This window comes from Rhinolophus sinicus, linkage group LG02 (assembly GCF_036562045.2).
Source record: "Rhinolophus sinicus isolate RSC01 linkage group LG02, ASM3656204v1, whole genome shotgun sequence".
Lineage (NCBI taxonomy): Eukaryota > Metazoa > Chordata > Mammalia > Chiroptera > Rhinolophidae > Rhinolophus > Rhinolophus sinicus.
Window position 1 is genome coordinate 50,738,595 of NC_133752.1, and position 16,520 is coordinate 50,755,114.

The 16,520-nt window shown below is 39.7% G+C and overlaps 1 protein-coding gene and 1 long non-coding RNA gene across 4 annotated transcripts in view; one reads left to right on the top strand and one right to left on the bottom strand.

Annotated features, from left to right (window-relative positions):
* Positions 1–16,520, top strand: part of RASGEF1B (RasGEF domain family member 1B) — a 531,937-nt gene that overhangs the window by 457,833 nt on the left and 57,584 nt on the right. The window contains exon 5 of one of the 3 annotated variants that reach the window (XM_074324372.1): positions 8,752–8,900. The exons of the other annotated variants lie outside the window; for them this stretch is intronic. Coding sequence (XP_074180473.1) covers positions 8,889–8,900 — 12 coding nt within the window. The 5' untranslated portion in view covers positions 8,752–8,888. The remainder of the gene's footprint in view (positions 1–8,751; positions 8,901–16,520) is intronic. 3 annotated transcript variants of the gene reach the window in all.
* Positions 10,147–12,035, bottom strand: LOC141568276 (uncharacterized). Its single transcript, XR_012491386.1, has 3 exons — positions 11,874–12,035; positions 11,050–11,143; positions 10,147–10,348 (listed from the first exon to the last, which is right to left on the bottom strand). It is a non-coding gene; the product is annotated as an uncharacterized LOC141568276 (long non-coding RNA).

Genomic DNA, 16,520 nt, shown 5'->3' on the forward strand with positions numbered 1-16,520 from the left:
CCTACTCATCTGATCTGGCCCCCAATGACTTCTTTCTTTACCTGAAGGTAAAGGAAATATTGAAAGGAAGACATTTTGATGACACTCAGGATGTTAAGGTTAATAACGTGATTCCCTGAAAATAAAACCTAGCTGGACAATCAGCTCTAATGCATCTTTTGGAGCAGAAATTAATATAAGACCCAGTATTATATAATATTATAATATAATTTACTATAAGACTAGGTCTTATAGTAAAATAAGACCCGGCATATATTATATTATATTATATTATATTATATTATATTATATTATATTACATTATATTAAAGACTGGGTCTTATATTATAGTAAAATAAGACCAGGCCTTATATTAAGTTTTGCTCCAAAATACGCATTAGAACTGATTGTTCGGCTAGGTCTTATTTTCAGGAAAACACGGTATGATGACAGCTCTGATGGCCATTCCAGAAAAAGAGTTCCAAAATTGTTTTGAAGGGTGGACTTGGCACTGGTGTTAGTGCATAGCTTTCCAAGAGGAGTACTTTGAATGTGACCGTAGTGATATTCAGCAATGAGGTATGTAGCACGTTTTCTAGGATGAATTCGCAAACATAATTGTCTGACCTCATACAATGCAGAGCGGAGTAGTTGCAACAAAGACCCAAAAAGCCAAAAATATTTACTACCTGGACCTTTATAGAAGTTTGCTGACACTTGATGTAGAGTAAATGTTGTAATTCTTGTTCACAGGCTTTAAACTTGGCTGCCCAGGAGAATATCTAGTCACCTAAAACCTAGATTTATTTCTATTACATAAGGAATAGACAAAGGTTATTACTCACTCAGGGAGATGGTCAGCATCACAACAAACTAAATCCGAAAAGGGGGCCTTCTGTATGAGTTAAACAGAAATCAGTACATTTTTAATGAGGTTATCCTGACAGAGAAAGTTCTCTCAGAGGCATTATAATAACAGCTTCCATTCACATCATTAACAACTTCGTTTAATCCTCAAAACCACCCTGAAAGGTAGGTATTTTTAAATTGTTATGAAGGTGGGGCAGTGAATTGAAATTTAAAACTCAAAAGGTGTGTTTAATCCATATAAAACACTGGAGGTTGGAGAGTAAAGAGAAAGTACAAAGCAAAGAGCTGGGTTTTCTGCCCACCTGACATGAGGTCTGGCCTTGAGGTTGATTAAAAGACCAACTTTACAGACTTGTTACAAGGAATTAGTGACCTAACTTATGGAAAAACACCTACCAGTGTCTGGCAAGTAGTGGTTGCCCAGTAAAGATCGGTTTATTTTCTTCCTCTTTTTTTTTTTTTCTAAGTACATTTCACATTTATCAAAGTGTACGTGGATTATGCATGAAGAAAGTGAGAGAGTACAAGCAGGAATTAATAAAAATGGTGAAAATGGTAAGGGCTGGAGAGTGGTTATGGGGTAGATAGAAACAGGAGTGGGAATGTTGCTTCTCTATATATTATTTTCATTTTGTTTTGATTTTGAAACATGTAAATATATTAGCTGCCAAAAATTAAATTAAAAATCTATAATGAGGCTTCATTTGAGACCTATAGATTTTAAAGCTACCCTAGTAGACAAGCCTACCCAATTTTATGATAGTAGTTTTCCCCCACATATTGATTTTATTCCATTCTGTTCTTTTTTAAATCTACTTTGGAATTAATTTATTCCTTGATTTACACACATAATAAGTATCCCAATTTCTTTGTTTATACAGATAACGCCTACAAATAACAGTAATTCTTCAGCCAGTGGTTCATTTTTATAACCAAAACTTAGCTTCTGAGACCTTGTTCTACCTGGTTTTCATTTACTTGTTTATCTACTATTGTTTCAGTCCAGTAGCATTATTGGTACAAACACATGTATTCTGTAGTAGGCAAAATACTATTTACGAATGCTATATCAAACTAAATAATGCGTACTTAGAAGTTAAAAGAATTGTTTCAAAACTTACCAAACACTTCAATGGTACATGCCTGTACAGAGAATCAAGGCCTAGCTTTTTAGCAGAAAGCATACGGCCGTCTGGAGACACCCTTCCCGTCTCCCGACACCCTCTAACATCACTAAACCATGTGCAGGTCTGTGTTTCCATGCTTTTTCTTGTTTAAGTGTCTCTCACTTAGTAGATGCTTACTAAATGTTTCATACATTGATGAATGTATACCAATAAACTTCCTGATATTGATTTAATTTTCCAGAATGCTGTTCCTATTAGAGAGGAACTGGATAGGCTAAATTGCCTGACATACACACACCCCATTCTTCTTAATAAGCATCTGTAGCTTTCTAAATTATTACACTGGTTCTTTATGAATCATCTCTCCTGAGTTTAGTTAATATGGATCAAATCACCTATGGGTAAATTGGTGAAAACAAGTTTCAAAACTTACTGAGTCTGTGGCTTGGAAGAACACTCCAGAAAAAAGCACTTGTGAAGCACACTTTCTTCACCTGCACTCACATGACTCTAACACTGTTCCTGTGGCTAAACTGTGTCCCCAGTTTATCCTGAATAGAAATAACGACTCAGAACTCTGCTTTCATTTTCTTTCTGAAGACCGCATAGATGAGACTCTATTCTAATAGTTGGGAAAATATTCAAGGCTCCTAATCAATTGGTCCCAATTTACTCTTTTTGAACCATTTTTCCCAGTCAAGCTTTCTGTTCCAGGTCCGTCAGTGTCCTGAAGACATATTCTCTGTTCATTTCTACCTTCAAATCTTAAACCATATTCTTCCCATTAAAAAAAAAAAATCCCCTAGGTTTGTTTGTTTTTAAAGTGGCTTGTTTTGTTTACGCCAATTAAAATTCTATATGTCATAAAAGCTTAACTCAAACTCATCTCTTTCCCATAATCTTTCTTCACACCTGCTGTTTATATCATTACATCTAGTACTTGTCTATGTGTGCCCTAATTGCTTCCCAGTTACATTTTATTTATACATCTTGTCTCTTCAACTAAAAGGAATGTTCTTGGTTTTCTACTACTTTACTGTTTCTCATAATGCCTTCCACAGAGCTAGCTGGACTGAGTAGGTGTTATAAGGGGACCAATTAAATGGGATCTTCAGAAAGCATTTTTAAATTGGGAGGAAGAGAATAAATAAAAGGAATACATAAAATCTGCCATTGTAGATGTTTATTCTTTAATGTAATCGTCACAAAATGCTGCCAAGTGTATATTATTAGCCTTATCTTTTAGAGATGAAGCAATAGATGTTCACAAATATTTAGTGACTGACCTAACCTCACACAGCTAGTATGTGGCAGCACTGGAATTTGAAAACACATCTACGTGCTCCTCTCTCTCTCTTTCCATGCAGTATTTTACTAGTAGCTAACTGTAGTAACAGTCTTTAAGACAGGAGAATATAAAATTTAGTATGCATTCTTAGTGGGTAATTTGATGAAAATTTTTAATTTTGCCTATAAATTTTTATCTTTTTTATCTTTCTATTAAAAGTAAAATTACATAGGGGACAAGCTTCTCTTTATCAAATAAAATACAGAAACAATGGAGAATCATTAGAGAAACAAAGTCAATAGTGAAATAAAGCCTTACCCATCTTAGTTACTCAACCAAAATATTCAGAGTTTAGACAAACATCAGGCTCCCCAATTTCTTGGAGAGACAGCAAGAATATCAAGGAATGGCAAAGACCCAGATTTTTCCTTCCCCTCTCTCTCTCTCGTGTAACTTTAGAAAACAAAGATAGTAGTACATGTTTAATTGTAAAACTTTCTAAAATAAAATCTAGGCCCAGTATGTCAAGAAGGCAAAATGATTGGGAAAAGAAAAAAAGATTCTGTCTTGAAACTCAGATCCTCTTTCCACCTCTAAACCTCAACCCTATTACCCGCTTTCCCTGCTCCTGGGCCCCACCACCTACCTTGGAAACAGAGTATGTGTTTGTTTTTATCAGTTTTTCTTTGTTGGGTTTTTTGTTTCTCTTGTGGTTCTCACTAAATGGGAGACACAGGTGCTCTGTAGTGGGCATGCTGGGTGAAAGTCAACTGTGCCTCCAGAAGCTGCCAGACCCAGGCAGGATGGTATATCGCAGACAGAAGGAAGGACTCAGCCCATCTCACTGCAGGGCAACCCCCCTGAGAAACCTTCAAGCCCCTTTTGTGAGATAACTACAGAAAAATACATTTTATTGGCATCTCTCATTTCCGATTGTTCCCACTGCCTTTCCTTCCGGTGAGATCTGGCAACTCATGTGATAAGTCATACCACTGGAAGTCCTCTGGCTGACAGATATCATTCTGAGGCTGGATAGAGAAGAGGAAGAGAAGGCTGAGGGGGAGGGAAGGGACTTTTTTGAGGAGTTTGATGCTTTCCTTATATAGAAAACCCATTTCCTTTTATTCTAACCCCGGGCTTGTTTTAATTTTAAGCTATTAATTTGAAATAGCTAATCAGTTGCCCCAGGCATACACACATTGCCAAGGCTGCAAGATACTTGCCCTTTTCTAATCAACCCCAAAGCGATAATGATTTATATGTATGATGTACACTTGGCCTGCAAAGCCCAGGCACTTTCTACAGGATGATTTGCGGGGCTTATTCAGTAGGACTGTCTAATTCATACTAATGGCAGAGAGGCCTATGGAGGGTTGCAGCGTTTTCACAATTGAACAAGAGAGCAAGAGAGTGAATACACATTTTTTATTTTTTTCAAAAACACAAACTCTAGGAGGACATTTCACAAAGCTTATTTTCCCCATTTATTTGAACAAATGTCATTGTGTTTTGAATATTTTTCATTTTCAATGGGGTACTAGTGGAAGTGTCCTAGGAGTCCCTAGAGAGAAGAAAGGTTTACGTAGCATAGGCTTTCATTGCTGCTCTGATACCAAATATTTACTGGGAAGCAGAATGGCTTTCTTTATTTAAATGAGAATTATTTGGTTTGTCTTTAATGAAGCAAGAATTAACTGCTAGCTGTATCACTTAACCCACTGCTGTGCTGTATCTGTCTTTATTAAGGAAACCTATACATGCTTAGCAGGTCACAGCAACACTACCCATTTGAGGGAACTGGTAAGAAAGAAGACCACGGATTTTCATTGAAATGGCAGCAGGAATTTGGGCCGAATGCAATAGTCTGCACTGATGTTACCGCCATCCCAGTTAGAGTCTGTGTTCTGTCTTCTACCCAAATGGCCAACCAGATCTTCACTGACCTTGCAAAGCAATGTCTTCACCACCTTTAATCCTACTCTGGGGATTCCATTTCCATAATGGGGTGCTCTCTCAAGGGAAAGCTGCCCAACTCCAGCATCATTAAGTGCCAAACTTCCCTTGGAGTTCCGCCCTTCGAGCCAACTGCAGTGTTGACCCAATTGAGATTATGAAACATCTTGGGAACATTATAATCTTAGGGGACATGGTGGCAAAAAAAAAAAAAAAAAAATTGGTTTACACTTAATTGAATTTGACTCTTTTCCAAAAAAGCATTTCTTAAAGTATATTCAATATCATAATTAAAATATATTTTACATTCAAATGAGTATATTTCTGAGGCAAAATACTTTTATTATTGGGGTCATTATAATATTAGAGATAGGGAGTCATGAGAAAAGAGACTGTGGGAAACAAGAGAAGTAACTGAAGATGTCTTTTTCAAATAGAAATTCTACTTGATGTGCTACTTCACAGTAGTGCTATTTTATTTTAGTGCCTGCTTCTCAAAGATCTCAATATGTTTTACCAAAAATATCCTTTTATATGTGTGTCTTATTTTCTAAATCGTGCACCTTCAGAAATATACCTTTTCCCATTAGTAACAGAGAATCCTTCTATTTTTTAAATAGCAGATCCTTGAAACATCATTTTCATAGAATAATTTTTCTGCCCTTTCTATGGATCCTTATTGATGTTTCCTAACCTAGTATTTCAAGAATGAATAGCAACATGAACATCATCAGGCCGCATTCTCTTTACAGAGTTTGTTTTCAATTCAGTATTGGAAACAGGGAAAAAGAAGCGGAGTACTTAATTAATTTGTTGTATTGTCACGAAGGTGGCCAGTTTATAAAATGAATCAGTGGGACCTCTGATCCAATACTTGCCCAATACTATTTGGATAGTTAGAGATTGAGCAATTATTTGGTGACGATATGTTTGCACAACACATAGATACCTTGGGAAGAAGTATCAATAGTTCAATGTTCCCCCGCCATCTTTGAACGAATCCCTGTATATGCTATTAAAGGAACTGAGCATGTTCCTTAAATATTCCCTGTAGTTCTTCTCTCCTTGTTATCACAATCATATTCTAACTGAGGTAATTCCATCCTCATGTACCTATTACCTATCAATATGGATGTCATCGCACATTTCCTCACAAGAGATAGCTTCTGTGGATCAGCAAGGAACAGATATCTGGAATGTCACATATTCTAGAAACCCATTGGGTTTAAGCTTATGGCTGCTCGTTTTAGGATGTATGAATAAGTGGGACACTGTCAATGAAAAATGGAGCTTAACATTTACTGTGACTTTGGATAGTGAGGTACGATTCCTTTTTTTCCTTTGCTGTAAATCAGAAATCGAGTGGCATAAGTCAATTAAAACATTAATGACTTAATACTTTTCAGCTACTGATAGTTTCCAGTTAGCACTTCTCTGGAGCATTCTTTGTTATTGTGAAGCTCATCTGCAGCCAGTAGAGAGAGTCTTTAAAAAACAAAATAATTGCTTCTAAGCTCTTTCTGCCCTCTTTGTTAAGATCTGAAGGCAACAATTTGTGAACTGTTCAGTAACCCTTTAACCCCTCTATGATATCATGGAAGTATGGGGGGACCATCACATTTTATAAGCACATTTCTAGATAATAGCTTTATTAGCAGGCATCAGCTTTTCTTTACCTGTGCACAGACGTTGAACAGTCTGCCCACCAGAAATCAGCTGAATCCTGAGGAATAAATAACAACAAAATCCTTCATAGGTTTTTAAAGTTGTTTTTGGCCCTTGATGTCCCAGATATAGAAATACACAGAAAGAGATTTATTTCTATGTTGAACTCTGCTCTGTGTGGAATTATTTGAAGAATTATTTTAAAACTAAAACATTTTACTATACAAGGAATGAGAATACAATCATGGAATGTTCCTCTTTCAAAAGTTGCTAACTGTGGCCTACAGGCCACATCCAGCCTGCTGACATACTTTTTGTGGTCTATGTGTTTTGTTTTGTTATTAATTGACTTCAGAGCCATTTTATGTGAACTGGAAATTTCACATAGAAAGAGATTTCAGGATTAAAAATAAAAAAGAAAGGAAAAATCGGGGCTGGCCCAGTGGCTCAGGTGGTTGGAGCTCCCTGCTCCTAACTCCGAAGGCTGCTGGTTCGATTCCCACATGGGCCAGTGGGCTCAACTCCTCAAGTTCCGCAAGGGATGGTGGGCAGTGCCCCCTGTAACTAAGATTGAACACGGCACCTGGCATCTTGAACTGAACTGCCGCTGAGCCCTGGATGTCTGGCTCAGTTGGTTCGAGAGCGTCCTGTCAACCACAAGGTTGCCGGTTGGACTCCCGCAAGGGATGGTGGGCAGCGCCCCCTCCAACTAGCAACAGCAACTGGACCTGGAGCTGAGCTGCGCCTTCCACAACTAAGACTGAAAGGACAACAACTTGAAGCTGAATGGCACCCTCCACAACCAAGATTGAAAGGACTACAACTTGACTTGGAAAAAAAGTCCTGGAAGTACACACTGTTCCCCAATAAAGTCCTGTTTAAAAAAAAAAATCAAAAAGAAAATCTGAATACTGGGTCTTCACTACCCCTATGTAGGAGTTAAGTAGCAACTGCTCCCTTTAGATGGGGCTAAGGTCCTCCAGTAGATGTGGGTGGACCCCTTTATTTCAGGCATAAATCCTTTAGTTGCCCCCTTCAGACGGGACATGGGCCTTCCGGTCACGCCCTTTAGATAGGCATGGGCCCTTCAGTTTGCCAGAGTTCTCTACAAATCATAAATCCAATCCTACTATAAGTTTACCAAAGGCATGTGCTTTTGTGATCACTGCTTTTGACAAAGAATTTTTTGATATCATAATCTTTGTTATCAGTAACAAGAGAGACCCTATGATAATTGCTTTTTTGAGTTCCTTAAGTAACTAACTTTCCAAGAAGATAAACCATCATTCATTAAGCACCTATCACGTGTCAGGCACCTTTCTTACTACATCTCATGTGATCATCACAACTTCAGCAAGTATTTTACAGAAAAGGAAATTGGAGCTCAGAGAGACTGAGTAACTTGCCTAAGACCTCACAGCTCGTAACTCACAGAACTAAATTGTATTTCTAGGCCTACCTGGTTAAAAGGCCAGGTTCCTCCACTAAACCTTCCAGAGACTTCAGATGACTCCATATAATTTCTCATTTATCTTACCACATCCCTGTTGAGAGTAAGAAGTTGAGTCAGAGAAGTGGAAAAGAAAAGGGAAATTTTAAGCTTTTATTACTCAATTGCTACGTCATCATTTCCTTCTTAGAACCACAACAAAATTACCGATTTGACTTTTGTAATTGCTCAAAACAAGGTGTAAAACTTATGTACAGCTCTCATAGGGTGCTAGAAGGGTGGCATCCACGTGGCTTTATTTTTTCATGGGCCGTGTATTTTCCCCCCTCGATTGCTGCACAGCTGTACAGAGCTCAAATTGCAATAAAAGTGGTTTAGAGCAAACCATACATATATAATGGTCTTTGATTTCCCCCTAGGCTTTGAAAATCTCTCTTAATTATCTGCCTGGAGGCTTGGAATTTCTTTGCCAAGTCTATCTTCATTTACTGAAGTATCTCCAGAGCACCACTTTTAGAGGAATTTCTTCAGAAGTGGAAACTGGCCCCAAGCCCTCATGCTGATGAAGGTCAGTACAAGTGATACAGTTGACTTAAAAACCTACCTAGTGAGGAAGTCACTTAAGAAAAGACACTCTAAGAAAAGTTGTAAAAATGGGAGTAAGAGAAGCAAAGAACACTCCACAACCCAGAGCTGGGGGAAATAACAGTTTAATTGAGCTGATTCCCTGGGTGGAGGAGGAAGCCTTCCTTCTATTCTGTGTAGCTCCAAATTCCTGCTTGCCCCAAACCTCCCTGATAACTTCATTCACAGTCTTTCATCCATTCCATTACCCATCTCTGAGCACCTGTGTAAAATGATACCTCTCCATCCCTCTCTATCCTCTCACCTGCTTTATTCTTCCCTTTTCACACTTATCACTGCCACATTATATTATATATTCAATTGTTTTATATATTGTTTGTCTCACCTAAATGGAAGCTCTCTGAGCACGAAGACCTGGTTTTTTTTTCACTGCTATACCAATAGCACCTTATGCATGGCACATAGTAGGAACTCAATAAGTATAAGTTATTGAATTTCCTCTATGTACTGAGGCTCTAACAATGAATAAGCCATGGTTTCCCCTTCAAGGCATTCATAGACTTTTAGAGAGACAGATATAAATATAAATGCAACTCATACCATGAGAACTTGACTTGTATTCATGACTTTTTAGCAAAAGTGATTTAACTGATTAGCTGTTGGACTCCACGGGTTGATGGCTAATTTTCTGTGTCAACTTGACTGGGCCACAGAGTGCATTGATATTTGGTTAAACATTATTCTGGGTATGTCTGTGTGGGTATTTCTGGAAGAGATTAACATTTGAATCAGTAGACTGAATAAAGCAGATTGCCCTCACCAATGTGGGTGGGCCACATCCAATCAACTGAAGGCCTGAACAGAACAAAAAGGCTGACACCACACCACCACCACCACCCAGGTGTACGAGGGAACTCCTCCTGCCTGACGAGTTTGACATTGGTCTTTCCATTCCTCAAACTCAGACTGAAACATCAGCTCTTCTTGGGTCTCAAGCCTGCCAGCTTTCCAACTGGAGCTTTATCATCGGCTCCAGGGCTTCAGATTCCAACTGGAACTACACATTGGCTCCCCTGAGTCTGTAGCTTGCCAACTGTAGACCTTGGGGCTTCTCAGACTATATGATCACATGAACCAATTCCTCATAATAACGTATATATCTATATAGCTGTATCTGTGTATACTTATATATGTGTGTATATATAGAATATATCCTATTGGTTCTGTTTCTCTGGAGAACCTTGATAACAGTGTGCCAGGCACAGAAACTTTTGAAAGTGTCATGCCCTGCTTCTCTTAGAAACAGATGCCAAGTGGAATTAATTGTGCCAGAGCTTTACTGAGGGAAGTGCCTGTGAAGGATAAGGGATAAAGTGGGAAGGAGCAGGAGTAGGCACGTGGAGCCTTCAGCCCATGATGCAAGCCTGAGATCTGTGAAAAGAAAGGGGGAGGGAAGGATTGAGTAGGAAGAGTTTCAGACCACAGCACAGTTCTGAGAAAATTTTGGCCATCCTGATGGAGAGTCCCCAAGCCATGAGTGTCATTCTAAGAAATCCCCTTTGAGACAGGAATGGCCCAGCGCTAGTCTCCCCAGTGTGCCCAGTCCTTGGCTGGGAGGAGCCCTGGGGAAGTGTGGCCTGGAGTGAATGCTTCAGTAGATCCAAAACACAGCAGCCGGAGGCTACCAATCAACTATGCTCCACAACAGCTTCTCTGAGCAGGGTACCTTCATGACCTATTCTTCAGGAATGCCCTTCTGAGACTAGGGGTGGGCTTTCACAGGTTTTCGTAATCATAGAATCTATGTGGGAGGGACAAAATGTTTTTATGGGGGTATGCTAGGGACTTAACTTAGAGCACACGGTCTTACTTAGAGTGTATATTTACCAAAGTCAATCTTGGCACCATCTCTGCCCAAGAGCAGGCATGGGATGGGCTGACAGAGGATGGTGGTGGGAATCTAGGGGAAGGGGGGCATGGAAGCTGGACTATCTGCCAGCTCTGCCAAGGCCAGCAGCATGAGAACAGTAGACACCTGCCATCCCAAGTGATGGGAGGAGGACCCGGTTTTTGAAACCAATAATACATCAATCAATGGACCAGCTTTGGTACCCACACTCTACTTGACAGACCTTGGCTGAGACTTTGAGGATCTGGATACATTTCAGTAGAGCTGGGAAGAATATGGCAGAGATGAGCTTTCCTTTGTTGGAGCAGAAAAATCTCCTGTAAGTGGGCAGAAAAAGATAGTAAGCCACCTGTTCTTCTGGCAAACCAAATAGTGCTTCTTTTGTTAAATGATTATAAATCAGGTTCTTTTATTTCTCCTTTAGGATAAAAATTTATTAGCAATTCAGAAGATTTACGTGGGTTGAGCTTCCCCTGTAAACATTTCCCTTCCTTAGTGTATTTCCCCATCTCTGCAAATTAAGAAAATTGCCACTTAAAGCTTGTAAAAAAACAACCTTGCCAATTAATTTTGATGGAATCATAGTGATAAAACATTAGCAGGAATTTGGAGATCCTGTATTGTTACATATAGGAGACTTGAAACCCAGAGAAATGAGTGATTCCCCAAGGTCACCTGGCTGACTACTGACAGAAAGAAGGATACAACCCAAAACTTTAGTTTTCAGGTTTTCAGGCTAGAGCTTTGCCCACCATGGCAGCCTACCTTTCTTTTCTGATTGTACCCTGCTTTTTATTTAAGTCCCATAAGTTAAACACATACTTAATTAACCAAAGATTTCTTTTATAATCCCTTTTCTAGGAAATCACTTTTTTCTCTAGCTGAGAATTTTATGACCTAACAGTGTTAGAAAAAACACACATGTAAAACCCAAAAAAGACTATACTATGCGTCAGGAGCCTGTACAAATGCCACTCCCTTGAAAACTGACAATGACAAAAGCCTAACACAAGCCCTGTGAAGGGAAAAGAAGATCCCCCAAATCACCCAGCTTTGTAACTGGTGAGCCAGCGCTTGTTAGTTCATGTGTAAGATTCCAGCAGCTGCTTGTCTGTAGACTCTGAAACTTCTTTGAGCGGGAAGGAACCTTGATGATTATCTATGAAGAAACACAGTTTTAGAAAAAGCAAGTTAGGACTGGAACCCACACCTTCCGACTCTTAGCCAGATAATTGTCTACAATAAACTACTTTGAAGAGTCCCAAGATAAGGCTTTTAATTTAAGACAAGTGAGGGCAAATTAGGAATTCCTGTCAAAAGTCACAGTACGTTGGCAATCATATCCCTGTTGCTCTCTACTGATGGTACAGGCACTGTTTCAAGTGCTTTCCATGGATGGAGTACTTTTACTGGCCGATGAGTCAACTTCACCAGGTTATGTCCCAGCAACAATCCCAAAATCTCAGTGGCTTTCAACAGAGGCTTATTTCTCATGAGTTGTATGTTGGTTGTAATGACCGAGGCTGGCCCCACATGGCTTCTTCAACAAAAGATCCAGAGTGAATGAGAAGACCCATTTGAGATATGTTAATCTTACAGCAGAAGAAAAGGGGCAGCTTCTGCTCAGTACTGGCATATGTCACTTCCACTCAAATTGCATAGGTTCAAAGCAAGTCATATGGCCAAGCCTGATGCCAATGAAAGGAATACAGCAAGTCATGTGACAATAGGCAGAGATGTGCATGTGTGTATGTGTGTGTGTACACATTTAACATGAAAGGCAGAACAATATTGGAAATAAAATTGCAATCTACCACAATGGGAATCACCACTTCATATTTAATAGCTCCTTAAATCATTAGAAAAATCCTATGAGGTAGGTAAAAATCTCATCTGATGTCCAGAGTTTATACAACAATTAAGAGACAGCTGTTATTTGAACCCAAGCAGTCTGGCTCAAGAGCCCACAGTTATTCAATAGGCTATAATCAACACGTTGCTTTTCATAGCCTGCTGCCTTTAATCTGATAACCCTCTGACACAGCTCCCCTCCCCCCTCCTCTGCCAACTAGTAAAGTCTGCCTAATGCCTAATGCCAAGACCTCTGCCATGTTATTTTCACCTGTCACATTCACTTATTTCTTCCAAAAAAAAAAAAAAATGTGTGTATTGAGCATCTGTGAGCATGATATGCTACAAAGTAGTAGGCGGAGAGTGGTTACAAAGATAAACCAGAACCAGATGATGGTCCCTGCTCTCAGAAACCTAGTAAGGTTATATGTATAACTAAAATGCATGAAATAAACTGATAAGTTCTAAACACATAGGAAGCTACCATTAGAGTGCTATGGGGAAATAAAAAGAGATTTCTTCGGAGGTAGGAGGGCTAAAAAAGAATGAGAGAGGCTGGGAATGAAAATGTGCAGATGGAGGGGAAGGAATGGAATGTATGAGGACAGGGCCTGAGGGGATGAGCTGGGGGCAGCAGAGCCATCAGTGCAAGGCACACATTCAGCAGGGGCCTCAGAAGAGTATGCTTGTCTCAGCAACATGTACTGGCAAGAGTAAATAAGACCTTTGTCACCCTGTTTCAAACTGGTGTCCCAGTAGTGGGTCACATTGTGTATAGTAACTAGGAATGACTATTTTTATAACTCCTGTAATTATCGTTGAATAGCACAATTATATTACATTATGTTTGATAAACACTAAAACTATTAATTAACATTACCTTCTAAAATATAGCAAATATGTTAAAAGCCTCTTCTGGCTTTTCTTCATTTTAAAAAAAATATACCAGCAGCTTCAAAAAATGAAAGCAGATTTCGTGTCTGTCAATGTCCAACAGGCCCTACAATAAAACACGGTGGAAAGAAAGTACAGTACTTTTGGCTGGGAAAATTGTTTTCATTCATTCATTCATTCAACCAACAAATATTTAGTGAGCACTTACTACAAACAAGCCATTTTTCTAGGTATTGGTGATGCAGGAGTGTACAAGAAGCACAGATTTCTGCTCCCATGGATTCTGCATTGTACTGAGTACTCAAAGAGAAGTAGTGAGAATCAAAAAGCTCAATTGCACATTTATGGAAGAAGTAAACCTTGATTGTCAGGCTGACTCGTATAATTTTTCCTTGGAAGAATTCGGGGAGTCATTGAAGGTCTTCTGAAGGGAAGACATAATGAGAGCTAGGCTTTGGAAGGTTGATCAGTACTGAGTGTGTGTGTGTGTGTGTGTGTGTGTGTGTGTGTGTGTGTGTGTGTGTGTGGACCAGGGTAGTCAGAGTGAATGCGAAGCCTGGATAAGATGTGAAAGAGTCCCATGAGGTGAACTAGCAGGAGAGGAAGTCCTGATTGTATGGATGGGGGACCAAGATAGAAGATAGAAGCATCGAAGTTGCTGTGGTTTGCAGCCTCCTCTCGGGCAGGGGCAAGGTGGTTTAGCCCAGAAGTATACGCAGTGGGCTTTGGCATCCAATGACCCTAGCTTAGTAGTCTGCTGTGACACTTACCAAGTGTAAAGCTTTGGGTAGGTTGCTGAACCTTTCTATGCTTCAGTTGCCCCCTTTGTGAAAGTGAAATATAACCCCTAGCTTTCAGGATTAAATAAAATAAATACAATGCACAGGACACAGGTTAAGCTCTCAATAGCTTTTGTTATGATTATTATGGTTACCTGGAAGATAAACTGGCTTGGGGCATACATTTGAAGTAAATGCAGGACATTCCAAGAGGGGTGTTGAGTGGACAATCACAAAGGTGGTAGCCTTAGGTGGGCTTCTCTCTATCACAATTATAAATAAAAACGTATTAACATTTGGTTTTGAGCGTTTAGTGTGCTAAACATTTGGTGAGCTTTAGTTCAATTAGTCCTCACAACAAAACTGTAAGGAAAATATGGTTGTCATCACAACTTTATAAACAAAGAAACTGAGATTTCATTAACTAAACTTAGACCAGCCTACCCAGCTAATGAGAGGCAGAATCTGAGTTCATGCCCCCTTGACTCTAAAGCCCATATACTCTTAAATATTCAAAGTTTGGAGTAGCAAAACTGGAGGTGGCATTTACAGCCATGTGCTGCATAATAACATTTTGGTCAACGACGAACCAAATAAATAATGGTGGTCCCATAAGTGTATTGCATGAGGAATATAACCAATAATATTGTAATAACTCTGTATGGTGTCAGATGGGTACTAGATTTATCAGGGTGATAGATGGGAGGGGGTTCGGGGGAAGGCTGAAAAAGATGAAGGGATTAAAAAGTACAAATTGGTTGTTACAAAATAGTCATGGGGATGTAGAGTAAAGCATAGGGAATATAGTCAATGATATGGTAATAACTACGTATAGTGCCAGCTGGGTACTAGATTAGTCAGAGGGATCACCTCTTTAGGTATATAAATGTTGAATAACTATGCTGTACATCTCAAACTAATATGATATTATATGTTAGCTATACTTGAATAAAAATCTTTTTAAAAACTGATTTTAATGGAGCTGAAAAATTCCCGTCACCTAGTGATATGGTAGCCATCTTCACATCATAGCGAATCGCATTACTCACTTGTTTGTGGTGATGCTGGTGTGAACAAACCTACCGCCAGTTGCATAAAAGTAGAGCACATGCAATTATGTATAGTACATAGTACTCGGTAATAATAAATAACTGTTACTGATTAATGTATTTACTGTACTATACTTCTCATCATATTTTAGAGTGTCCTCTTTCTACTTATCTATAAAAAACCTTTGCTATAAAGCAGTATGCTGTGTTAGGCCAGCAGCAGCCTCATACGTCTGGTGTTTAGTGTGTCTCTTGGTTGCATCATTTTCTCCTGTACTTGATTTCATCTCGGGTTGTATTGTACAGTAACACGCTCTATAGGCTCATAGCCTGGGAGCCAGTATGTGCCCTATAGCCTAGGTGTGTAGTCGGCTATACCACCTAGGTTTGTGTAAATGCACTCTGTGATGTTCAAAGGACAATGAAATCTAACAACACATTTCTTAGAATATATCCCCGTCGTTAAACAGCAAATGACTGTAATTTAGTTTAAGAACGGTAACTGCCTCTGCTTGTCCACACCAGCCACGCTCCCCTCCTCCACCGTGGGGCTGGCCCTGGTTCTTCTGCTGTGCTTCTGAAGGAATGAGTTCAGTCTGAAGGGAACCACCCTGCCCACCTGAGCAGCACCTTTTTGTAGACTGGAGCAGGATTTGTGGTTCCACCCAGACACCAGTCAGTCAGCCTAATTGCGATCACAGACCGCTCTTTTGGCTCTGGAGAGCTAGTCACCGTCCTTCTAGGTTTACTGTCTCTTTCTCTAGTAATGTTGACCAAATTCCCTGGTCTGGGAGCTAACGTGATAGAAACACACCAACCCAGGAAGGAATCAAGACCCAGGGTGAGTTTGGGCCTCCACCTTTCGCTACCTGTGTGGTTTGGGGAAAGTCCCTTGTTCTTTTTGAGCTTCTCTCTCCTTCTCATTTGCAAATCAGAGATAACGACCCCAGGCTTAGATCAAACAACAGGGAAATGAGGCGTCTGCAGAAGGAATCACTATGTCAGTAGCTGTTCTCTGCTACCTCTCTGTCCTAACAGTGGGCCAGTGGGAGGAGTGGGAGATTCGGGGCTCTTAGCCCCCAGAGAATGTCAAAGCCTTGAGCCCCAGAATGCTCCCAAGG